Source organism: Rana temporaria, chromosome 3, assembly GCF_905171775.1.
Source record: "Rana temporaria chromosome 3, aRanTem1.1, whole genome shotgun sequence".
NCBI classification, from domain to species: Eukaryota; Metazoa; Chordata; class Amphibia; order Anura; family Ranidae; genus Rana; species Rana temporaria.
The window spans coordinates 386,896,341-386,923,908 of NC_053491.1; the positions used below are offsets into that span (position 1 = coordinate 386,896,341).

At 45.4% G+C, this 27,568-nt stretch overlaps 1 protein-coding gene across 1 annotated transcript; it reads right to left on the reverse strand.

The window, feature by feature from the left end:
* Positions 1-277: 277 nt before the first annotated feature.
* On the reverse strand, positions 278-27,568 carry RAB19 (RAB19, member RAS oncogene family). Its single transcript, XM_040345742.1, has 5 exons — positions 27,372-27,568; positions 23,628-23,927; positions 8,240-8,510; positions 4,118-4,301; positions 278-1,183 (listed from the first exon to the last, which is right to left on the reverse strand). The coding sequence occupies exons 3-5, from the start codon at positions 8,474-8,476 to the stop codon at positions 918-920; spliced, it is 687 nt and encodes a 228-aa protein (XP_040201676.1). The 5' UTR covers positions 8,477-8,510; positions 23,628-23,927; positions 27,372-27,568; the 3' UTR covers positions 278-917.

Genomic DNA, 27,568 nt, shown 5'->3' on the forward strand with positions numbered 1-27,568 from the left:
AAAGGAGATTTCAGTCTTACTAAAAGTGGAGGTGTTAGAAAGTGTGGTTTGAATCCAGATGACATGAGACCATCAGCTCATATACCCCCATAGCAGGGGCGGACTGACCATTGAGTCACTCGGGCACTGCCCAAGGGCCCCATGCCACTAGGGGGCCCCATCAGGGTTGCCAGGCTCAGTAAAACCAGGGACAGTATGTAAAAATCTATGTTTTTTTTTACATCTGTCCCTGAAATGTCCGAAACTGACATGCTTTTGATGTGAAAATCCCAAGATTTTAGCTGCTCCGCCTCTGCACTGCCTCCTGTCGTGGTAGCCATCTGTAAGCACAGGGGCTCCATAATCTTCTATTGCCCGGGGGCCCCATGAGTTGTCAGTCCGCCCCTGCCCCATAGTGCTAAAAATATAGGGATTGTGTCTCAATAAATGTAATTCCAATAAGCACCTTTCATGCTGTAGCCACTGTGAAATGATAATGTCTGTCATAGTCGCAATCACCTTTGATTTTCCCAACAGACCACCAATAGGACGACGGTGCTTCTGTCAGTGACTGATAAAAACAATCTATGGTCAATCCAGTGGATGCCACTGGTTAAAAATATAAAATATACGTATATAAATAATCATTTCACAGATAATGAGAAAAGGACACAATTATAACCATAACTGTCCTTCAGGAGAATAAAGCTGCAGAAGTGTGGTGACTGCTACCTCTGCATATTTCCCATAAACCCACCAGCTGCCAGCCTTCCACTATTGGCATGGTTCAGGGTCATTTCCAAAGGATTTCCAAATCAGGTCAATATTTCCTGCAAATTTGGACGTGGTTCCATTAGGACTCCAAGCTATGGACCAAGATTGATACTGACACAATAAGACACTTCTTTTTCTGGTTCCATTGTAATGTCACCCCTCAATTACCCACAAAGACAGTTTTTTTCGGGCTCCTTGGCTGCCACAATAGGCCGTGAGTCCAGTACGAAACTGTTCCGTGGTCCGTCCTTGTGGAAGTGCATGGTGTTCCGAGCAATCAGTTCTTTTGTCATGAGGAGGAAGACCTCATCAATGTTCCGAGATTCTTTAGCTGAAGTCTCCAAGACAGCAAGCAGGCCAAACTTCTCTGCCAACGTGCAAGCTTCTTCAAACAAGATTTGCCGATTCTCTGTCAGATCTGTCTTATTACCTATAAAAAGAGAATGGATAAACCCATATAAGCATTTTACCAATAGCATTTAGAAATAGTAAACAATAAAAGAAGAGAGGGAGGAAGGAAACTGGAGAGGGAGTAAGGTGGAGAAGAAGGATAGAAAAATGTAAGACAGGTAGGTAGATTCACAAAGAGTTAGGCCGGCTTATCAGTAGATAAGCCGACCTAACTCCGAAATCTACGCCGCCGTATGTTTAAGCGTATGCTCAAACAGAGAGACGCTTAAACAAAGCTAAGATAGAACGGCGCAAGCCGGCCTATCTTAGCTTGCAATTTTTCGGAAGGCCGCTAGGTGGCGCTTCCATTGCGGCCGGCGTAGATTATGTAAATGAGCTTTTACGCCGATTCCCGAACGTACGCCTATGAGGTCGAATAACAATGTTAAAGTATGGCCGCCGTTCCCGCCGCGAGGTTCGAATTTTTTACGTCGTTTGCGTAAGTCGTCCACGAATCGGGAGTTACGTCGTTTACATCCACGTCAAAATCAATAGGCCGTACGGCGTACTTAGCCGCAATGCACCCTGGGAAATGTAGGCGCCCGGCGCATGCACAGTGTAAAAAAACGTCAAAAAACGTGAGGTCAAGCCTCATTTCCATACAACACGCCCCCCTCCAAGTCATTTGAATTAGGCGCCCCTACGCCCGCTCATTTGAGGCTACGCTGCCGTAGATTAGCAGGTAAGTAGATTGAAAATCACTACTAGCCTAGCTAATTTACGGCGGTGTAGCCTAAACAGGCTAGGCTACGCCGCCCTAAAGTTAGTCCAATGTACCTGAATCTACCTAAGGGAGTTTAGCAGTGAATGAGGAAAGAAGAAATGTAAAGGAAAAGAGAACGAGGGGGAGGAAAAAAAATAAAGTAGAAAAGGGAAAGAAAAAGAAAGGAAATCTTGTACACTGCCTTATTACTTCCCCTTGCTATTTTTGTCTCGCTGTCCACTTTACTACTGTGCAGAATGACCAAATAAAGGGGTTGTAAATAAAAAAAAAAAAAAATCTGAAATGACTGTTTACAGGGTATAGAGACATGGGGCCAGATCCACAAAGAAGTTACGCTGGTGTATCTATTATTACGCCACGTAACTTCTAGGATGCTCCGGCGTATCTTTTTTCTGTATTCAGAAAACTAGATACGCCGGAATTTTGCTAAGATCCGACTGGCGTAAGCCTCTTACGCCGTCGTATCTTAGTTGCATATTTACGCTGGCCGCTAGGTGGCGCTTCCGTATATTTACGCGAGGTATATGCAAATTAGGTAGATACGCCGATTCACAAACGTACGTCCGCCCGGCGCATTTTTTTACGTCGTTTACGTAAGGCTTTTTTCGGCGTAAAGTTACCCCTGCTATATGAGGCGTACGCAATGTTAAGTATAGACGTCGGGCCACCGTCAAAATGTTTACGTTTTTCGTCGTTTGCGTAAGTCGTTCGCGAATAGGGCTGTGCGTAAGTTACATTCACGTCTAAAGCATTGACGATTTGCGGCGTAATTTGGAGCATGCGCATTGGGATTCTTTCTTTTTCAATATTTTATTGAATTTTTCAAAAAAATTATAACAAGCCATGGTTTGCCCACGCAGGGGCGACATAGAACACACAACAAAAAAAAATATAAGAAATAGCGCATGAACACATAATAGACACCAAGTTCAATTATAACTCAGGCCATGGAGGACCAGGTTGAAATATAGGCCTATGTCATAAACACAAATATCATTCTGTACCTAGGAGTACAGCAGCTTACATTGTTGGCCCTTATATCGAAGAGCAATGACAGAACATTGGGATTCTTTCAAGGACGGCGCATGCGCCGTTCGTAAAAAACGTCAAATACGCGGGGTCACGATTAGTTAGCATAGAACACGCCCCCAACCAGCCTCTTTTGAATTAGGCGGTCTTGCGCCGCCCGATATACGCTACGCCGCCGTAACTAAAGGCGTAACTTCTTTGTGAATACAGTACTCGCCTTTCTAAGTTACGGCGGCGTAGCATTTCTGAGATACGCTACGCCCGCCTAAAGATAGGCGCATGTACGTGGATCTGGCCCATAATAGTTAACTGATTCCATTTAAAAACTATTAAAAATAGATAAAAATCAATCATATAATGTACCTGTAGTTTCTAGTTTCGTTTTTGCATGTTGTTTCCTGCCTCTCTGCCTTACAGAGCCATAGAGCAGTGATGGTTTGGAAAACAAAACTAGAAACTAGACCCACAGTAATCACACCTCCTTGATTAGTGACCACAGAGAGAAAGCTCCCAGCACTGTGGTCATCAGGAAACAGACAACCAGGAAGTGTGGAGATCAGAGAAGAATTACAGCAACTTGAGAGCAAAAACGAACAATGAAGACATGAAAACAGCACTGCATTAAGGTAAAGAAAGCTATTAAAGCGGTTGTAAACCGCATATATAATTTTTTTTTTTTTTTTTACCTGTAAGGCAAAATGCATAATCAGCTAGTATGCACCGCATAATAGCTGATTATGAAATACTTACCTCAAAACGAGGTGAACGACACTTACCTGGTTCACGCCGAGCAAGATGTCATCTTGCTCCGGCGTGTCTTCCGGGTATCGCCGCTCCAGCGCTGTGATTGGCTGGAGCGGCGCCGCTCCAGCGCTGTGATTGGCTGGAGCGGCGATGACGTCACTCCCGCGCATGCGCGCGGGAGATTTAAAATCGGCAAGGTCCGGCGGCTGCCGGATCTTCCGCCGTGGATCCCTCCTGCGCATGCGCCGCCCGCATTGCGAGGGGAATATCTCCTAAACCGTACAGGTTTAGGAGATATTCTTTTTACCTACAGGTAAGCCTTGTTATAGGCTTACCTGTAGGTAAAAGTGCAAATTTAAGGTTTACAACCACTTTAAGATAAAAAAAAATAATTCCTTTACAAACCCTTTAACTTACCAATAAGCATCACCATGAGATTTGCTGCTCCATATCTCTCAACTTCATGGATCCAGTGAGGGACAGAATCAAAGGTCTGCCGGCGAGTGATATCATAGGCAATGATGGCCCCATGAGCACTTCGATAATAACTCTGGGTGATTGTACGGAATCTCTCCTGGCCAGCTGTATCCCAGACTTGAACCTGCCATGAATCAATGTAAAGTCAAACTCCATTCAGTGAACTTTATTTTCTAGTATTAAATAGAATGGGGAAGCATTAGAACATATGCGTCGAACATAAGGCCCATTAGCCTCCGGCTCTCACTCTCCGCTCCCACTCCCTACTGTCAATTGTAAACACACAAACACAGAAGCCTTCTGTTTTTACAAGGGACAGCTTTACTTAACAGCTCCCGGATCTAACAGATCCCCGCACTCGCTCACAGCAGATCTCCAGAGGGATAGAGGACAATCTCCCTGCAAGGAGCGCCGCCTACACAGGGAGGTACTAGAGCCGTTCCAGGTAGAAGAGAGATGCGAGGAAGCTTTGGAGCGATTTGGGGATGGGATTGCACACCCTGCACTCTGTACACAGTTACAGTGCCTTGAAAAAGTATTCATACCCCTTGAAATTCTCCACATTTTGTCATATTTAAACCAAAAACGTAAATGTATTTTATTGGGATTTTATCTGATAGACCAACACAAAGTGGCACATAATTGTGAAGTGAAATGAAAAATTATAAATGGTTTTTAAAATATTTTACAAATAAATAAATGAAAAGTGTGGTGTGCATTTGTATTCAGTCCCCTTTACTCTAATACCCCTAACTAAAGTCTAGTGGAATCAATTGCCTTCAGATGAGACCAAAATTTTACTTTTTGGCCTAAAAGCAAAACACTTTGTGGGGCGGAAAATTAACATTGCACATCACCCTGAACACACTATCCCGACCGTGAAACATGGTGGTGACAGCAAAATGTTCTGGTGATGCTTTTCTTCAGCAGGGACAGGGAAGCTGGTCAAAGTTGATTGGAAGATGGATGGAGCCAAATACAGGGCAATATTTGAAGAAAACCTGTAAAGCCCTGTACACACGATCGGATATCTGATGGAATCTAATCCAATGGATTTTTTCATCGGATATCCGATGAAGCTGACTTTCATCAGTCTTGCCTTCACACATCCGTTAAAAATCCGATCGTGTCCAACGCAGTGACGTAAAACGCTAGGACGTGCTGACAAAAATGAAGTTCAATGCTTTCGAGCATGCGTCGACTTGATTCTGAGCATGCGTGGATTTTTGACCGATGGATTTTCCCACAGACGATCGTTTTTTTAACCATAAGAGAAATTTAAAACAGGTTCTATTTTTTTTCACCGATGGATAAAAAAACGATGGGGCCCACACACGATCGGTTCGTCTGATGAAAACGGTCCATTCGGTCCCTTTTCATCAGACGAACCGATGGTGTGTACAGGGCTTTAGAGTATGAAAAAGACTTGAGAATGGGGCGGAGGTTCACCTTCCAGCAGGACAATGACCCCAAACATACAGCCAGAGCTACAATGGAATGGTTTAGATCAAAGCATATTCATGTGTTAGAATGGCTCAGTCAAAGTCCAGAGCTAAATCCAATTGAAAATCTGTGGCAAGACTTAAAAATGCTCTCTATCCAATATGACAGAGCTTGAGCTATTTTGCAAAGAAGAATGGGCAAAAATGTCACTCTTTAAATGTGCAAAGCTGGTAGAGACACACCCAAAAAGACTTGCAGCTGTAATTGCAGCGAAAGGTGGTTCTACAAAGTATAGACTTAAGCCCTGTACACATGATCGGTTTGTCCGATAAAAAAAAGACCGCTTTCATCGGACAAACCGATCGTGTGTGGGCCCCATCGGTTTGATTTCCATCGGTGAAAAAAAAATACAACATGTTTTAAATTTTTTCTATGGATAAAAAAACGATAGAAAAATCCGATCGTCTGTATGGAACTCCATCGGTCAAAAATCCATGCATGCTCAGAATCATGCTTGGAAGCATTGAACTTCATTTTTTTCGTCTTGTCGTAGTGTTGTACGTCACCGCGTTTGGACACGATCGGATTTTTGACTGATAGTTACATAGTTACATAGTTAGTCAGGTTGAAAAAAGACACAAGTCCATCCAGTCCAACCACAAAAAAAATAAATAAATAAACAAACAAACAAAATAAAAAACATAGTACAATCCCATACACCCAACTCCATACCCACAGTTGATCCAGAGGAAGGCAAAAATGGTGTGTAGACAAGACTGATGAAAGTCAGCTTCATAGGATATCCGACGAAAAAATCCATCGGATTAGATTCCATCAGATATCCGATCGTGTGTACGAGGCTTTAGGGGGGTAAATAGAAATGCATACCACACTTTTGACATATTTGTAAAAAAAATGAGGATCCGTTCATTTAATATCCGCTTGCTCAGTGGGGATCGCTCTGTTGATCCCCACTGAGCCGGCAGATGACAGGGCGGTCCCTGCACACTGTGCAGGGACCGCCCGCCCTGTCAGATCTCCGCTCTCCTCTATGGGGGGATCAGATGAACACCGACCGTCTGTCCGTGTTCACCTGATCCGATCAGCAGATGGATGTAAAAATAGGAGCATAGCGGGGACCGATGAAATCGGGTGTCATCCGCTGACACCCGCTATCCCATAGGGATACATGTACGGACGTATTTCATCCACACGTGTGAAAGAGCCCTTGCGTATATTATTATTGTTATACAGGATTTATATAGCGCCAACAGTTTATGCAGCGCTAAAAAAGCTAGTCATATACCCAGTAACATGACTATCTTTTGGTGATACACAGAGATTAACCAAATCCCCCTACATAAATGGTACCTGTTTATCGTCAGTCTTCTAAAACACACAGATTAAAGGCTTTCTCTGAGCTCCAGAAGGCAAGGGGCAGGCATCTGATGTCACACACTGCACTGCATTAGAGGAGAGCTCAGTGTAATCTGAGAACTGAAAGAAGGGAATGGACACACCCCTCCTCTACACAGAAATATAGGGAACAATGCACAGCTGAGGCTGTCAATCACCTGCTATGCTTTATGGGGGGTAGGTGTAGGGTGGGACTTATGCAGATAGCAGACAGACCAGGGAAAGACCTTATTAGATGTAGCACTAACCCCGTAGGTTAAATAAACAAACAAAATAAAAAACATAGTACAATCCCATACACCCAACTCCATACCCACAGTTGATCCAGAGGAAGGCAAAAATGGTGTGTAGACAAGACTGATGAAAGTCAGCTTCATCGGATATCTGACGAAAAAATCCATCGGATTAGATTCCATCAGATATCCGATCGTGTGTACGAGGCTTTAGGGGGGTAAATAGAAATGCATACCACACTTTTCACATATTTGTAAAAAAAATTGAAAACCATTTATCATTTTCCTTCCATTTCACAGTCATGTGCCACTTTGTGTTGGTCTATTACATAAAATCCAAATAAAATACATTTACGTTTTTGGTTGTAACATGACAAAATGTGGAAAAGTTAACCTAGTTGAATAAAAGTCCATCTAGTTCAACCAACACAGAAAAAAATCACACAAAGAGAAAACATCTATATACACTATCCTATAGCCACAGTTGATCCAGAGGAAGGCCAAAAAACAAAGCATGATTCAATTTTCTCCAGCGGGGTGGAATAAATTCCTTCCTGATCCCCCAACAAGCAATCAGATATTCCCTGGATCAACTTTAACTATAAAATATTAGTATCCAGTTATATTATGTGCATACACCCCTGAACTCTGAACGTAGCACACCCCTGAGCTCTCCATGTAGCGCACCCCTGAACTTTGCGCTCTGTATGCAACGCACCCCAGATACAATCGGCCCTTTGAGGGAAACCATACTGCCGCAATGAAATTGAGCTTGACACCCCTGCATTAGAACCTCTTCCAGGTTTATCTTGCTGTCTTTGTACTCGCACTTCCTGTCTTGTTGACTAATGTAGCCATTGCAGAAGAGAGAAAAAAATCTCCCTAATGGCAATAGCGACACCGAGAACAGGAACATTCCAGCTTATATTATCTGTTTTTTTAAATATAGTGCTACAATGTCTTTTTTTACCTTGACCCTTTTGCCCTCAATGTTTAGTGAGCGCACTGAGAAGTCTACGCCGATTGTGTTTTGGTGTTTGTCGCTGAAGACGCCTGACTGAAAGCGTTGCACTACGCATGTCTTTCCAACATTTGAGTCACCAATCAGAATTATTTTGAAGAGGAAATCAAAAGGGTCATCCTCTGGTGGGCTAATTCCAGACATGGCTTGTAATGCTGAGGGCCCCGGATCCACGGGAGCTTCCATCCAGGTCAGGAACGGTGGGACATGATGCAGATCCCTAGACAAAAAAGAGACAACTGTAAATAAAAAGTGTCTTTCTCCAGAGTACCAGTATTCATATAGCCATCTATATATGGGAAGCTTTAGGCTGGGTTCACACCATTGCCGAATGCGGCTCCCAGCAGGGGTCCGGTGCGTCCTCGTTCACTGTTTCAGGTCTGATTTTAGCCCAAATTTTGGACTAAATTTGAACCCGAAATGAACCAAAAGACGACAGGGCTCCTGTGCAGATTCAAACCCGAGCCGCAGTGGAGATATGTAAACCAGCTCCATAAAGAGCCCGTCAAAATATCCTGCTATTGCGAATTTGATGCTGAGAACCCGCATTCAATTCGCAATGGCGTGAAGCCAGCTTTAAAGTAGTATTACACCCTCAGCGGTTTTTAGTCTAATGCCCTGTACACACGATCAGTTTTTCCGACAGGAAAACCGTGTTTTTTTTCCAGTACAAAAATGGCTGAAATTTGGCTTGCATACACACAGTCACACTAATCTTGTCTGAAATTACAAACGTCAAAAACGCGGTGACGTACAACACGTACAACACGTACGACGATCAATGAAGTTCAATAGGCAGTTTGGCTCTCCTGCTTGATTCTGAGGGACCAGCGGACCCGATCGCCGCTGGAGTCCCGCGATCGGTCCCCGGAGCTGAAGAACGGGGAGAGCCGCGTGCAAACACGACTTCCCCGTTCTTCACTGTGGCGGCGTCATCGATCGTGTGATCCCTTTTATAGGGATACATAATCGATGATGTCACACCTACAGCCACACCCCCCTACAGTTGTAAACACACGAGGTCACACATAACCCCATCAGCGCCCCCTGTGGTTAACTCCCAAACTGCAACTGTCATTTTCACAATAAAACAATGCATTTTAAATGCATTTTTTGCTGTGAAAATGACAATGGTCCCAAAAATCTGTCAAAAATGTCCAAAGTGTCTGCCATAATGTCGCAGTCCAGAAAAAAAAACGCTGATCGCCGTCATAAATAGTAAAAAAATTTTTTTTATAAAAATGCAATAAAACGAGCCCCTATATTGTAAACGCTATACATTTTGCGCAAACCAACCGATAAACGCTTATTGCGATTTTTTTTACCAAAAATAGGTAGAAGAATACGTATCGGTCTAAACTGAGGAAAAAAAAAGTTTTTTTATATATTTTTGGGGGATATTTATTATAGCAAAAAGTTAAATATATTGCATTTTTTTCAAAATTGTCGCTCTATTTTTGTTTATAGCGCAAAAAATAAAAAACGCAGAGGTGATCAAATACCACCAAAAGAAAGCTCTATTTGTGGGAAAAATAGGCGCCAATTTTGTTTGGGAGCCATGTCGCACGACCGCGCAATTGTCTGTTAAAGCGACGCAGTGCCGAATCGCAAAACCTGGCCGGGTCCTTTAGCAGCATTTTGGTCCGGGGCTTAAGTGGTTAAGCATAATAAAATAAACATTCCCTAGTAAACTAAGTTCTTACAAAAGCACTTAATACTGTAAAAACTTTTTATTGAGCTACTTCCCTTAACTTCTAGTACTCACAGGAAAGAGTTACCAGTGGACAGTGTGGTCTGGAGCCAGTCTGTTAGTTTGGAGAGGGAGGAGGGAGAGATGGAGGAGCAGGGGTGCGCTTTGCCATCCAAGGCTACGGGGTTGTGTGTTTCTAATGATGCACGCAGCATAGGGAAACACAACTCTACTCCATGCATGTAAGGGTGGCTCCATAGAACAGTGCAAGAGAAAGGAGCCATCCTAAGGCCTCTTGCACACTACAGCTTGAAAAAGGTCACTACAGCTTTTTTTTCTTTTTTACTGAGCTAAAGTACAGCCCATTAATTGTAATGTGCCAATGCACACAGTGCCAATGCGCCGTGCATTGTTCAGTAAAAAAAAAAAAAAGAAAAATCTGCATTTTTGGTCAGTAACTCATGCACTCAAATGTGCACAAATGCACCCAAGTGCGTGCAAATGTCCATCTGCATATTGTACAGAACAAGAATGTGAAAATAAATTTGCGCAAAAATGCATATGCGCGAGAATATGCACAAATATTACAAAAAAATTGCCTGAAATTACGTCTGAAAAACAGAAGTATGATGTGCAAGAGGCCTAAAAGTGGAAACCTGGGACAACAGTCATGGTGTCAGTTTTGACAGGTACCTTTTCCCACTTCTGGGTTGCATTATATCACATGTTGTTTATCAGTTTAGATATGCTTTAAAGTATACAAACCCAAGATCAAACATGTAATATATCGCAGTTTACCAGTCCTTGAATGTGATGATTGCATTCGTTTTCAGGCTTTTACTCTTTTTTTTTTTTTTTTTACTTGGTCCTGCCAGTAACAGACTTTTAGTCTTGGGGTGAAAACATTCATCTGCTGTACTGTATCTAAGAGGGGGGGGGGGGCAGTTCCGTCACTCTTGGACAGGAACACAGAACACCTCCTTCTTCCTCATCTCCTTGACATAGTGGGGAGGTTTTCTGTAATCCTAACAAACTTACTAACAAATAACATTGCTTGAGATGTCACTGCAGAGTGCACAGGACAGCACTGGATTTCTGGCAGGATCAGCAGGTCATTTTTGCACTTATCAAACAGATATAACAAAGCACTTTCAATGGTATATTTAACAGACCAAAGTGAAACAATTAAAGCCATTGTAAACCCTAAGGGCCCTTTCACACTGACGGATCCCGTGAGGATCCGTTCCTTTAATATCCGCTTGCTCAGTGGGGATCGCTCTGTTGATCCCCGCTGAGCCGGCAGATGACAGGGCGGTCCCTGCACCAATCTCCTCTATGGGGGGATCGGATGAGCACGGACTGTCTGTCTGTGTTCACCTGATCCGATCCACAGACGGATGGAAAAATAGGATTTTCCTCCGTCTGCAGAATCGGAGCATAGCGGGGACCGATGAAATCGGGTGTCATCCGCTATCCCATAGGGATACATGTACGGACGTATTTCATCCACACGTGTGTAAGGGCCCTTGCATATATTATTATTGTTATACAGGATTTATATAGCGCCAACAGTTTATGCAGCACTAAAAAAGCTAGTCATATACCCAGTAACATGACTAACTTTTGGTGATACACAGAGATTAACCAAATCCCTCTACATAAATGGTACCTGTTTATCGTCAGTCTTCTAAAACACACAGATTAAAGGCTTTCTCTGAGCTCCAGAAGGCAAGGGGCAGGGATCTGATGTCACACACTGCACTGCATTAGAGGAGAGCTCAGTGTAATCTGAGAACTGAAAGAAGGGAATGGACACACCCCTCCTCTACACAGAAATATAGGGAACAATGCACAGCTGAGACTGTCAATCACCTGCTATGCTTTATGGGGGGTAGGTGTAGGGTGGGACTTGTGCAGATAGCAGACAGAGGACAGATCAAGGAAAGACCTTATCAGATGTAGCACTACCCCACGTTACCTCGCTCTTCATTGTCTAGGGCAGTGGTCTCCAAACTGCGGCCCGGGGGCCAGATGTGGCTCTTGCTTGCTTTTATCAGGCCCTTGGGCCACTATGTCATCCACTGATACCAACACCGAGGCACAATTTCTCCAACTGACATCAATGATGGGGCACAACTCCTCCCACCAACACCAACAAAGGAGCACAATCTCACCCAATGACACCAACAATGGAGCACAATTCCTCTCAATGACACCAATGAAGGAGCACAATTCTTCCCACTGACATCAAAGGTGGCGCATTGTTTATTCCCACTGACATTTGTACCTTTTCTACTACCAATGGCCACAGTCCGGCCCCCCAAAAGTCTGAGGGACAGTAAACTGGCCCCCCTGTTCAGAAAGTTTGAAGACCCCTGGTCTAGGGGATGAGATGAGAGTCTAAGAACTTCAATGTCCACACAAGTTGTAAATCCCTTTTCTGTCAGGTTTTTATTTTCACACAAACTTGTATAGGTAGAGGGACAGAGGGTTAGGAGAAGGTTCAGGCACACGATGCAGATCACTGGGAAACTTCTATGGTTTCAAAAGTCAACTCACTCCCTCAGAGTGGGTGTTGCTCACCCGGATAGGCCTCTCCCATTGGCCTAGCAGCTGGGATGATGCACGGACAGGATTCTGGAACATTTCAGAGCCTTTAGAACACTGTAAGGCATCATAGAATACGGTGCATCCTCCAATAAAGTTACCAGGCCTCTCCCGAGATACCAGCCTTCCGCTTGGTCCTCTCCAGGACAGGTCCTCCCCTGGTTTCCTCCATTGAGTGGCTTCCTCCCGCAGGACAGACAGAACAGGATCACTTCCAAAGTGCAGGCCCCAGTCAAGATGACTGGGCCTACCTGGCGGAACTGCAGCCTTGGGCTAACGTGGTCCTGTGGCTGAAAATGGACCATCACATACCTCAAGCCAGGAGGGCCACGAGGCAAAGGGACCTAAGAAAATGGCGTCTGCCCTTAAGTATCCTTCCCCAGCATGCCCAGCGGGGAGACCACTCCCACTGGGCTTTTCCCGGGGAAAGACACCCAATACACTTTGGCTTGCCTGTGTTCCAACATTGGCCTGTTTTGGTAACGGCACCTACAGGCAAACAATGGGAAAACCCTCCAAGCACAGCCATAGCCGGAACAGAGGCCGATTTAGCCTTAATCATCGGAGTCTGAGCTAACTACCAGCTCAGACACCCACTAAATTTAAACAATAGCGCCTGGTCATCAGGAGCAGGGTGCTACATAGATGTGTTAGATCATGGGTCTTCAAACTACGGCTCTCCAGTTGTTCAGGAACTACAATTCCCATCATGCCTAGTCATGTGTGTGAATGTCAGTGTGTTACAATGCCTCATGGGATGTGTAGTTCTAAAAAAGCTGGAGGGCCGTAGTTTGAGGATCCCTGTTTTAGATTGAGGCAAGCAAGCACTATAGAGAGGTCATGCTTTGTTCATTTTTCAGTTCAGAGGTTTACAAGCATTTTAAGAGAAGTTCATTGTAAGGGATTATATATACTTTAGGCAGAGCCCAGCTGTCATATCAGGACCAGAAACGGGATGAGATATTAATTCTGGGGTCACACAAAACCATAAAAAATCAGTGGGTGATCAAACTCTTACTGCTGGACCTTCAAAAGGAAACAAAACCTGTTTTTGCAGCCGGAATGAACTGACACTGAATGCAGCACATACCATCCTTTGTTGCTGTGAGAGATGAACACAGACACAGACACAAAAACACAGACACAAAAGCTGGCTGACTGATCATCAAGCTATCCAGGAATAAAGTGTAATGTGGATGCCGAATGGGCTGAGATGGCTTTTTTATCTCTGATGACTGACAGAGAAACCAGTTCTGTGAAATATTAATGACCTTTGCTCGGCCTCCAGGCACACCTGGCTTCAAGTTGCAGCCATCCGGTTGTATTACGTGACAAGATTAAAACTCATTCAAAAATAAAGTGAAATCACTCCAGAGATGGTGTTGAGATGGGACCAATCCAGGGCTGGACTGGGACAAAAATTTGACCCTGGACTTCATCCAGACTGGCCCACTTTGACAGGTCTCTCCCACGGCGGCCGGACAACTCCCGCACCCCCCCCCCCTGGCCACCCAAGCCCCCTCTTCCCCTTCACTAGCCACTAGCCGTTCTACTTTATTAGAGTAGAACGACTGGTACTGGTACTCTTATAAGCAGTACCAGTGGGGAAGCTAGACATTATTTCACCTGGGGCAAAGAATCAGTTCGGTGCCCTCCCTTATGGGACAAGATTAGGCAGAAGTGAGAAACTCCCAGGCCATAGCTGTTGAGTCAGCTGTCTGTCCCCTCCCCCCATGCTCCCTTGTTGTCCCCCCTGCTCCTCTGGTCCTCCCCCTGCTTCTTTGTTCCCCCCAGGTGAGCGCTGCGGGGAGGGAGAGGAGGTGAGAGCTGCGGGAAGGGAGAGACAGAGGAGCGGAGGGGGGGTGGCGGTCCACTGTCACTGAAGCCGGCCCACTGAGCCATCGGCCCACCGGGAAACTCCCTGTAGTCCCAATGGCCAGTCCACCCCTGGACCAATCACATGAGAGAAAATGGGTGTCTTGTGTTTTTAAGGTCTCTTTCCTTCAGCCTAGGTTCACATTGCCGAGGGTTAGACATGTCAAATTGCATGCCAAATCGGACCAATGTGAACCTAGGATTAGAAGAATATGTCTGCCAAGCAGGACTTCAGTTTAAATAAGTGTAGCAAGGTTCTAGGCTTCCTTTAGTCTAATGAGAACCTCCAGAGCCAGGGACAGCTGACATCCTTCTGTATAGAGTGGGTTGCAAAGCATAGTGGGTGCAGTGCTGTATCTTGGCCTAGGCCAACAAGGCCCAGGCCCTAGGGCGGCACTTTGCAGGGGGGGCGGGAAAAAAGTTGCCTCCCTGTGCATGAAAAAAAGTCCTTCTGACTCCCGCAAATATACAGTCCCCAGCTGCGAATTGCTGTCGCGGGGCACTTATGGGCAGTATGGAGCGTACTTGGCTGGGTAGGGGGGAGGGACTGGTGCCCCCATAGAGTGGCTGGTGACTTGCCCGCCCTCCTGCGTACTCCTCTAATCACGTTTGTCCCGCTCGGCTCTTGATCCTGTCAGCGTGTGATGAATGAACGGTGGCCGGGGGTGATAATGGCGGTTACTGAAGGGTGGCCAGGGGGTGACAGTGCAGTGACAGCGTTGCTGAGTGACAGAGAGCAGCATCATCATCCATGGGTGAACAGAGCGCCGAGCACCCCGCTCCCTCCGAGGAGGACTGGCTGGAGATGATGATGGAGAGGAGCTTCAGTGACCTGAAGGAGAAGCCTGAAGACAGGGATGAATAAAGTGTTCCGTGCCACAAATGCACTAAACAAACTTTGCGGTACATTAATTTTCACTGAATTTGCACTGTTTAACCACTTGCCGCCCGCCAATGACAGATTGACGTCGGCAAAGTGGTTGTAGAATCCTGACTGGACGTCATATGACGTCCTCAGGATTCTAAGCCGCTGCGCGCCCCCGGGGGCGCGCATCGCGGCGATCGTTGTTGCAGGGTGTCAGTCTGACACCCCGCAACACCGATCTCGGTAAAGAGTCTCTCACAGAGACTCTTTACCACGTGATCAGCCGTGTCCAACCACGGCTGATCACGATGTAAACAGGAAGAGCCGTTGACGGCTCTTCCTCACTCGCGTCTGACAGACGCGAGTAGAGGAGAGCCGATCGGCGGCTCTCCTGACAGGGGGGGTTCGCGCTGATTGTTTATCAGCGCAGCCCCCCCTCGGATCGTCACATGGACCACCAGGGAAGCCCACCCTGGACCACCAGGCAAGGGCAACAAAAAAAAAAAAAAAAGTCAAAAAAAATAAAAAAAAAGTCTCAAAAATAAAAAGTTTAAAAAAAAGCCATTAAAAAATAAAAAAAGATGCCAATCAGTGCCCACAAATGGGCACTGACTGGCAACATAGGAAAAATAAGTGCCGCCCCACAGTGTCCATCAGTGCCACCCCACAGTGTTCATCAGTGCCACCCCACAGTGTCCATCAGTGCCACCCCACAGTGCCCATCCATGCCCAGTGCCCACCTATCAGTGCCCATCTGTGCCAACCATAAGTATCCATCAGTGCCACCCATAAGTGCCACCCATGAGTCCCCATCTGTGCCGCCTATGTGTGCCCATCAGTGCCGCCCATGAGTGCCCATCAGTGCCACCCATGAGTGCCCATCAGTGCCACCTATGTGCCCATCAGTGCCGCCTATGTGTGCCCATCAGTGCCGCATACCAGCGCCGCCAATAAGTGCCACCTTATCTGTGCCCGTCAGTGCTACCTCATCGATGTCCATCAGTGCCATCTCATCAGTGCCGCCATATCAGTGCCCGTAATTGAAAGAGAAAACGTACTTATTTACAAAAAAATTAACAGAAAAAAATAAAAACGTAATTTTTTTTCTAAATTTTCAGTCTTTTTTTAGTTGTTGCGCAAAAAAAAAATCGCAGAGGTGATCAAATACCACCAAAAGAAAGCTCTATTTGTGGGGGAAAAAGGACGCCAATTTTGTTTGGGTACAGTGTAGCATGACCGCGCAATTGCCATTCAAAGTGCGACAGTGCTGAAAGCTGAAAATTGGCTTGGGCGGGAAGGTGCGTAAGTGCCCTGTATGGAAGTGGTTAATGAGTTTGCATTGATTTCAGCATGTGCAAAGTGTTCCATGCATGCTAAAATCAATGCAAACTCGTTAAAGCGGAGTTCCACCCAAAAGTGGAACTTCTGCTTAATCCACTCCTCGCCCCCTTACATGCCACATTTGGCATGTCATTTTTTTTGGGGGGGGGGGGGAGTGGGGGCTTCAGGAGGAGTGGGACTTCTTGCAGGAAGTAGGATGAAAGTCGTACTACTGTAGTGTAGTATAGTGTGAACCCAGCCTCAAGAGCCAGCATGGACTTTGATTTCACAGCCTCATTAAGTGCATTAGATGACTCCCAGGTGTAAATGCACCTGACAAATACTGAATCTCTGCAGCAGACAAATTCCCCATATATTAAAGTATATTATCTCAGTTACATAGCAACATTTAGGGCACCTGCTGCCATTGCTTTGTTGATCCTCAGTGACAGAGGTTGAGACAAATGGTGACACAGACAGGTGATCCAGCAGCTGCAAAAGCAATTTTTACAGAACATATTTAAACCTTGGGAAAAAAGAACTACTGTATAAGGGCTCTTTCACATGGGCGGACCGTTCAGATCCGCCTGCCAGTTTTTAGGCGGACCTGAACGGGCGCTCCGTGCTCCTCTATGGAGCCACGTATGTCAGCGGTGACATGCCCGCTGACATCCGAACCGCTCCGATCCACCAAAGTGTGACGGAGGAAAAATCTACTTTTCCATCCGACTGGCGGATCGGATCGGGTGAACACGGGCAGACGGTCCGTGTTCATCCGATCCCCCCATAGGGGAGAGCGGAGAAAAGAAAGGGCAGTCCCTGCACAGTGTGCGGGGACCGCCCTGTAATCCGCCGGCTCAGCGGGGATCAACGGAGCGATCCCCGCTGAGCAAGAGGAAGTTCACGGGGCGGATCATTATTGATCCGCCCCGTGTGAAAGGGGCCTAACTGTGTTACTGGCAGTATAGTTCATCCCAACCCCTGGGGGTGTGAATGCGATGGCTTGTTTTTGTTTTTTGTAGGGTTGTAGGGCTAAGGCCCCATTCTCTCCTTTGAGCTCAGCATCTTTGGCTGTTTTCTTAACCTTTGTACATATGTTTCTGCACATGTTTTAAATTTGAATGATTTTTATTTACATTTTTAGCTCATTTTTAGCCAATGGAAACTTAGTTACTAGTCAAGAAAATGCCCGATGCTTCCTTTTTTTTTTTTAGGCGCTGTGGTGTATTGGGGCAAAAATGCATGATTTTTCTTCAAAAGAAGCAATTTTTCAACCAACAATCAAGTAACACTATGCTTTGGTGTGAATGGGCACCACTGAATATAATAGAAATTCAAGTGTGGTACACTGATGGGCTTCTTTTTTGTGCATTTGTACACAAGTGCTTCAGAAAATGTCATGCCAATGAAAAGCTAGTTACTAGGCAAGGTAAGAATTTGCACAAAAAATAATAATAATCATCATCTTTCAGGCACTTTCACTGAAGTTTACAGGGGCTGAAAACAAGTGACACTTTCCCAAAAAAATGTATGTATGTTTTCAAGCTTTGTGTGACAAGTTACAAGTGACACAATGCTCAGGTGTGAACGGGCATCTTTGAATATAATGGGAATACTGGTGTTAAAGCTTGTAGGCAGGTTGCCTACAGTGTGAGTTTTTTGTCAGGTAGTTGGTTTGGCTAGGCTGGGGAAAGGGTTACATTTTAGCACCGTAGTTCCCAGGCTTTTTTGGTCTTGAGCAAGTGTTCTATCAAAAGAGCCAACTCGTCCAATTACAACACTTCCGGTGATTCTCCAGCAGCAGTAATTACAGATTTTGATGACTTGGCTGTTTTCACAGAACACTGGCAAAGATTGTCCCCGCCTTGGAGGTGGCCATGTTGTTGGTTAGTAGCGGGCAGGCTAACAATGTAAGCTCATTATATCGTGTACCGTAGTAGCGTATACGGTGTTCTGTGAAAACAGCCAGGTTGTCGAAATCTGCAATTACTGCTGCTGGAGAATCACTGGAAGTGATGTAATTGAAGATTTTGACGAGTTGGCTCTTCAGACAGGACACGTGGCCTTCTTCCCTGTGTGACACATAAAAAGGGGGAAGGTCTAGTTCAGGGGGGTGCATGGGGAGCCTTGCAGGAGCTTGAGAATGAGTAACACCAGAGTACATGGAACTCAAGAATCCACATGTAATCAGCACAAAATGCTCTGGTGGACACTAATAGTAATTGGGGATCACCAGCTTTGGACTAGCACCTGTAAAGTTATGCATTGGGCATCCACCTCTTCTAGTCAGTATAGGCTCTGGACTCATGGTCTGTTCTCCCTTAAGAAATTGTCTCTAGCCTGGTCTGAAGTCATTCAAAGCGGTACATGATGGTTTCTGTCATATGAAAGAACAGGGTCCGTAAAACACTTGTGGGGTATGAAAGAAAGACACTACAAAAGGTTTACTCGACAAGACAAGTTGGAGGAGGAATGCAGTTGCTATGGGTAACCAGAACTAGTGCAAGGTACATTGCAGCAAGTCATGAAGCATGATACCAGGTGATCCAATAGCGAGAAGATCGGTATTCTGGTTCCCTCCCAAGTGGTCGGTTTCCCAAAAGCAACTGTGACCAAACCTGTACGATGTACTTGGTTGGCTTTGGCTAATCATGAGTAGCGTGGTCCACTGGGTCTTTTGACTAGGTGGACCCGAGTGTGCCTTGCCATTTGACACTCCCTAAGTGCACTTTTTTGTGTGTTAACATACACTTTTTTTGGTTCAATTTTGTTTTTGTGCGCATGAACAGAAAAAGCAAATAATAAAATAACATGATAAACTGTCATAGTGAATCACCTAAAACCACAGATGTAGGGGTTTCAAAAGTAAAACTCTTTCCTGTTCTGGGGACGTTTACTCCCAACATCCTTTCCCCCTCTGTTTTTCCCCTTCCCCTACTTTTTTCTCCCTTCTTCAAGATTATGGGGTGGGAAATACTATACAGATAAGGTGTATATCCTTGTCTACATTTCGCTTCTATATTGCCCCATCCCTGGGCTTATTGGGCCTAGGGGAGGTTCTACTTCCCGCAAAGTTAATTGGGAAATCCCAATCCAAGTTACTTCATGCTCAGTGGCGGCTGGTGAAGTTTTAGGATGGGGGGGCACCAGACCCCGCCCTTCCTTTTTGACCCCTCCCACTTGGTGCAAATGATTGTGGTTTCAGCGAAATAGTGGGCGTAGCTCTAAGGTGGTGTGGTTAGCATCTGAGACGAATGAGGGATGGAGGGAGAGGGAGGCCCAGATCCTACGCAACAATATAAATATGTGTATTCTAGAAAGTTTAACAATCAGCAGATAAATATACTTCAATCATCCCGACACCATGGTTGTTATGGTGTCAGGATTATTGAAGCACATTATTTCTATTATTACATTGTAATATAAAATGATATGATTAAACTCACCATAATGCAGAATCAGTGGGAGCCCTGAGCGTGACGCCTGCCACCAGATGCCATCAGGTGTCCCCAGCGGAGTCCACCCTTACATCAGGTGTCCCTCCTTACATCAGGTGTGCCCAGCAGAGTCCCTCCTTACATTCCTTACATCAGGTGCCCATAGCGGAGTCCCTCCTTACATATAGACCTGTGTCACATCAAATGCAGCCTGTCCCCCATCAAATGCAGCCTGTCTCCCATCAAATGCAGCCTGTCCCCCATCAAGAGCAGGCTCTGCCCCATCAATTGCAGCCTCTGTCCATCATCAATTGCAGCCTCTGTCCCCCATCAATTGCAGCCTCTGTCCCCCATCAATTGCAGCCTCTGTCCCTCATCTATTGCAGCCTGTCCCCCATCAATTGCAACTTCTGTCCCCCATTAAATGCATCCTCTGCCCCATCAATTGCAGCCTCTCTGCCCCATCAAATGCAGCCTGTCCCCCATCAAATGCAGCCTGTCCCCCATCAAATGCAGCCTGTCCCCCATCAATTACAGCCTGTCGCATCAAATGCAGCCTCTGTCCCCCATCAAATGCAGCCTGCCCCCCATCAAATGCAGCCTGTCCCCCATCAAATGCAGCCTGTCCCTCATCAAATGCAGCCTGCCCCATCCAGGGCCACCGAAATTCTGAAAATTACATTTACATTACAGTTAATAAGCATGGGGGGGCGGGTCCTGCCGAACGCCGAGAAATAGATCACACAGATCACACAGCGGGACTTAGGGTTTTGTGTGTTGTCCTCCTTGTGTCTTCTTCCTCCACTCCTCCGTTCCTCATACTTCCTGTTTTCTCTTCTCTCTCGGGCGCAATGAGAGAGAAAACAGGAAGTGACATCATGATCTAACAGATGTCAATCAAACTGCCCGGCCGTAGTAATAGATACTACGAGCGCCGGGCAGAAGCTGTGGCGCATCGGAAAGCGCCACAAGGCGGGACAAAAGCCCGCAAATGAAGCACCGCATCTCGTGATTGCATTGACGTGGCGCTTCCCATAATGCACGTGGCCGGCGCCACATAGTGCATTTACTGTAGCAAAAGGAATTTTTTTGAATTTTTAAATTTTTAAGGGGCAGTATTAAAAACAATGTTTTGTGACTACAGGAGGGGGGCGGCGCCCCCTATGGACGGGCTGCCACCTTTCATGCTATCATATGTTTTATGTTAGTTTATTTTACTGTTTTAGGCTTTTCAAGCATATTTGCCTTGGTCCTGTATATAAATATTTGATAGATGTCCCAGCGCGATACATTGAGCAATATCTTTGCAACTGTATTCATTGTTATGTCCGACTATTCGGTGCAATGCTGGGTCTGTTGTTTTACAACTTAGCTCTCGAGTGCCTATATGTTATCCAATTGAGATACTGTAAACATTGGTTTCTTTGATGTTACATGTAACTTTCTTGGGTAAATGAAGAAATTAGAAAAAATACAAATAAAAAATAAAACTCCAATTCCAAAAAAGTTGACGTGGGGGCACCCAAGCAGGTTTGCTCCCGATCCGCGGCTCTGCATGTCAATTCAGACAGAGAGCTGTGGCTCAGCCCTACCCCCTCTCTCTTCTCATTGGCTTACTGGCTGTGATTGACAGCAGCGGGAGCAAATGGCAGCCAATTAGATGGGAGAGTCCCCAGAGAGCCGAGGCTCGTGTGCACATTGCTGGATCGCGATGGAGCTCAGGCCAGTATGGAAGGACTGCTGCACAAAGAAGGTTTTTTTACCTTCATGTGTAGACTGCATGAAGGTAAAAATCCTTGAGCCTTTACAACCACTTTAAATTTATCATCTGCAGGGCATAACTGAATTGGGTTTGTCGTGCATAAAACTCCTTTGCTAAGCATGAGGTAGGTTATGTTCAAGAAGCTGTATCTTGCTTGACAAATCCCTCTACCAAAACAATATTTAGAAGCGGTAAATTAATATTGATATAAAATTACAAGGACACATAAAACAGCCTGTTAGTCAGGTTCAACACCTGGAGTTTGTACATTTCCGTGTCCGTGTATGGGTTTTCTTTTCACAATCCAAATAAACCTCTATACTTTATTGGCTACCTATAAAACTGGCCGCACTGTCTATTTCTTTTAGTTTGCAACAGGGTAGGTCAGAGTTAGAAGCCCTGACAGTATTTATTTTATGTATGTATCTATTTATCTTGCTTCCTGTGTCCCCTCTAGGAAAAATAGGGGCAACTCAAAATTTGAAGTTCTCACTGGAACAAGAATAGAGGGGAAATCCTTCAATGAGACACTTGTAGAGGATTTCCATAGCTTTGTAGAGATTTCCTTTCCCTTTTTGAGGTGTCTGTGGTCAGAAACTGTTGAGAAATCTTCCCCTAGGGTCACAGATGACAAAAAAATAAAAAAAAGGAACAGAAGTTTTAACCCTGGTAAAAAAAACGAATTATATATATATATATATATATATATATATATATATATAAATTAGATATACCGTATTTATTGGCGTATACCGCGCACTTTTTTGCCCTGAAAATCAGGGCAAAATCGTGGGTGCGCGGTATACGCCGATACCCGCTTTCCCGCTCCGAGTTTGAATACTGCGCCTACATATACCGAGCGCAGTACACTCGGGTATAGTCGGGCAGTCTCGGCTCCTTCCGCGCTCACGTCCTGGACGTACAGGACGTCAGCGCAAGAGTTGCCGAGCCTGCCCGACAATACACGAGTGTACTGCGCTCTGTATATGTCGGCGCAGTATTCAAACTCGGCGCGGGAAACGAGCGGGGAGGACGCGAGGACGCCGCAGAAGGACGCCGGACCCGACGAAGAGGACACCCGAAGCCGCAGACGGACCCCGGACCCGACGAAGAGGACACCCGAAGCCGCAGACGAACCCCGGACCCGACGAAGAGGACATCCGAAGCCGCAGAAGGACGCCGGACCCGACGAAGAGGACACCTGAAGCCGCAGACGGACGCCGGACCCGACGAGGCCGCCGATGGACGCCGCGCAAGACACCAAAACTGTAAGTACAAAAAAAACTTTTTTTCCACAGGATTCGGGGCTACTTTAGGTGTGCGCGGTATACGCGGGAGCGCGTTATACCGCGATAAATACGGTACTTAAAGGACATTCGATTGTGAGCTCCTTTGGGATATTGATGTGGTTCTGAATAAAGAGTTGGTGTATGATGCAATGAGTGGCTATAGAAGACATCTGATTCCTCCCGTATTGTAACTGTACTGTCTGCCCTCATATTGTAAAGTGCTGCGCAAACTGTTGGCGCTATATAAATCCTGCATAACAACAATAGCATCATATGTGTTACATGCTGATAAGATAAAACGCAGGAGTGAATAAAAACAAAATTTGAGCAGTTTAAAGAAAAATCCATTCTCTACCAGAAAAATAACTACAGAAGCGAAAAAGAGTTATAAGATCACTCAGCCAATCAGAACAAAGAATTACAGGTTACGCTTTACCGGCTAGCCTGCTGGGATTGGTAGTTCTACAAGTAACAGAACTGTAAGATCCTTACCTCTACAATGAATTGGCAAAGAGTGTATTAGGTGACTCGACAACCGAAAACTCTTCCTAGAGTCCTCCCAGCCTTGTCTGATGTCTTCCCTCTCGCCTTGCCTGCAGGGACCTGCTCTGTCACACACCTTCCTGGGACTGGATGTCACCTGGGTGAACAGGTACGCCAGCCTCTCCTCCCCGCCTTCTCCACTGGTGCACTCTGGAACGTGTAGTCCAGAGACAAAGGTAGCAATAAGGAAATGCGTGCTCCTTTTATTGCCAATAGACCTTTCACTGTCCTTGAGGCTTTTTCTTTGTTCTTAATGGTTGAAAATACAAGAAAATTGTGTACATTACAACATAAAATGTAAAAGCAAAAAGAAGTGTGATATAAAAATGCAGCCCCTGTCTGTTTTACAACAAAGAGTCTTACTTAAAGATACACATAAAACTCTACGTAAAGCTGGCCACGCACTATACAATCTCTGTACAAGTTTCTATAAATTTACCATAAGGACAAACCTAAACAATCCATTCAACCTGTATCCAATTAGTCAGATGTCTGTTAAAAGATCTAAGTCCAGGTGCACATATATGCGGCTGCGGTTTGCAGTCTGGAGTCCGCTGCGTTTCTGTTCACCGGCTCAGGTGCGATTCAGGTGCAAATTTTTCCCTGAATTTGCATCTGAACCAGACCCAAAAACGTACAGGTCCCTTTTCAAAACGGCACTGCGGCCGCCCCACACATGCGTGAATCGGCTCTATTGAGTGGCAGTCACGTTCACCTGTTATGCGAATTGGATGCGGTTAAAAACAAACGTACCTAATTGGAATATATGTGAAACCAGCCTAAAGCCGCGTACACACGGGCTGAATGTTGGGAGACCATTGCCGATTCAAGAAAAAGACGACCGACATTCAGCCTGTGTGCATTCGAATGTCGCTGGCCTGAACGTGGCTGAATCTCGCTTGCTAGCGATGCCCGCGGGGGAGCAATTCCACAGGGGACTAACAGACCAGTCTAAGAGCCGGTTTACACTAGGGCGGCACGACTTCGGGGGCGACTCGGTCAGGCGACCTGAAGACGACTTCAGAGGCGACTTGCAAAATGACTTCTGTATAGAAGTCAATGCAAATCGCCCCGAGTTGCCCCCGAAGTCGTACAAGAACCTTTTTCTAAATCGGAGCGACTTGCGTCGCTCCTATTAGAACGGTTCTATTGACTACAATGGGACGCGACTTGTCAGGCGGCTGTGTCACCTGACAAGTCGCCCCAGTGTGAACCGGGTCTTAGCAATCCTATTTATTGAAATTGGCAACAGCAGAACTGTGAGTGGCAGAGTCACTTGTCTAACCTCACTCAATAAGGTAAAAAACATGGTGGTATTTTTTTTTTTTATCTTAGCAGGCATTGGAGAGGCAGGCTCTAATGCCGCGTACACACGATAATTTTTCAGCATAAAAAAAACGTTGTTTTTAAAAAACGTCATTTAAAATTATGGTGTGTGGGCTGCACATCATTTTTCAGGTTCTGAAAAACGACAATTTTTTTTCGAACATGCTGCATTTTTTAACGACGTTTTAAACAATGTCGTTTTTCGGGTTGTAAAAAAATGATCGTGTGTGGGCTAAAACGACGTTAAAAACCCGCGCATGCTCAGAAGCAAGTTCAGAGGCGGGAGCGCTCGTTCTGGTAAAGCTACCGTTCATAATGGAGTAAGCACATTCATCACGCTGTAACAGACAGAAAATCGTGAATCGTCTTTTACTAACACGGAATCAGCTAAAGCAGCCCCAAGGGTGGCGTCATCCGCATGGAACTTCCCCTTTAGAGTGCCGTCGTACGTTGTACGTCACCGCGCTTTGCTAGAGCATTTTTTAAAAACGATGGTGTGTGGGCAACGTCGTTTTAATGATGAAGTTGAAAAAACTTTGTTTTTTCTACATGCCGAAAAACATCGTTTTTTTCATGCCGAAAATGATCGTGTGTACGCGGCATAAGGCTTGATTCCCACCTATGCATCCTAGTGCTTTTTGCCTTTTGCAGATTTGCACTACAGCCCCTTTAACATGGTTTCCTATTGAACATTTTCTGTACAGCAAATCTGCAAAATGCAAAAAGCACTAAAAATGCATAAGTGTGAATCAAGCCTAACAGAAAAGTACAGGTGTGCGGTATTAGGGGCAGATTCACGTAGATCGTCGCAAAATTGTGCGGGCGTAACGTATCTCATTTACGTTACGCCTCCGCAACTTACATGGGCAAGTGCTGTATTCTCAAAGCACTTGCTCCGTAAGTTGCGGCGGCGTAGCGTAAATCACCCGGCGGAATTCAAATTCGGCGGGTAGGGGGCCTGTATCATTTAAATGAAGCGCGTCCCCGCGCCGAACGAACTGCGCATGCGCCGTCCGTAAAATATCCCAGTGTGCATTGCTCCAAATGACGTCGCAAGTACGTCATTGGTTTCGACATGAACGTAAATGACGTCCAGCCCCATTCACGGACGACTTACGCAAACAACGTAACTTTTTTAAATTTCGACGCGGGAACGACGGCCATACTTAACATTGGCTGCGCCTTTTCTTGTGAAAAAAAAAAAACATTGGCTGCGCCTCATATAGCAGGGGCAACTATACGCCGGGAAAAGCCTAACGTAAACGTCGTAACTTTACTGCGTCGGCCGCGCGTACGTTCGGGAATTCGCGTATCTAGCTAATTTGCATACTCAATGCGGATTTCGAAGGAAGCGCCACCTAGCAGGCCAAAAAAAAATGCACTTAAGATCCGACGGCGTAAGAGACTTACGCCTGTCGGATCTAATGGATATCTATGCGTAACTGATTCTAAGAATCAGTCGCATAGATACGACGGCTCAACGCAGAGATACGACGGCGTATCTGGAGATACGCCGTCGTATCTCGGTTGAGAATCTGGGCAATAGTGTCTAAGAAACCCTCACTTTGCAAAGTCTTTTAACTATTGTTTGGCTGATGTTCTTCGCTCTTAAAGTGGAGTTCCACCCATAAATATAACATTACATCAGTAGTTTTAAAAAAATGTCATTAGTCCTTTACGAAATTTTTTTTTCTTTTTAGATGCCTTCAAAGTGTTGTTGCTAGGCAGAATAGTTAATCTTCCCACTTCCTGCACCTAGGTGCTTAATGCTTCCTAACCTACATCGCACAGACTCCTGGGAATGTAGTGGGTGTAACTTTCCAGAAGTCTGTGCACTCCCCAGTCTCAAAGAATCATGTGACTTGGACAGCACAGGTGCTGAAATCTGATCTGACACTGCTTGTGCAGCACTGAGCATGTTCGAGATCTGCTAGGCTGAAATCCAGGAAGTCATACAGTCTGGCTTCATGATGCCCACACTTAAGATGGCCCCAGTCAATTTCTATTTTATAAAGTGTCTAAATGCTGTAACAACCAAACAAAACTGACCTTAGTTTACAGGCCAACTTTACTAGAATACATTAAGCTTGTGTATTACAGGGGTATTTATATTTGAAAAGTGAAATTGTGGTCGGAACTCCGCTTTAATCAATTTAATAAAAGGATTTTTTTTTTATACAATTTTGTGTATCTTGGTGCCTATAAAGTCCAGTATTCATTTTCCATTACTATCTCCTAACAAAGGGGACGTGGCACTTATATAGATCAATTTGGTATCCACAGTGCCATCCTGTGGTGATATCTGTAATCTAATTTTCCAGGTCACGGTACAGGTTTCACCAGGAAGTATGCAAAGTGAAAAGTTACCTTCTTGCATTGGTCTTGGCGCTGTCTGGAGGAAATAAAACATAGTAGAGTTTGCCGTTTTTAAAAGACAAAGCCTGTCTGAGAAGTGGAGCAGTTCCTGTGTGATCAGGACAACGACCAGCCATTACATACAATGCAGTTTGAATGAGCAGGGAACTCTGGGAGTGACCATGTAGTTTAGTAGTCAGCAGTCTATA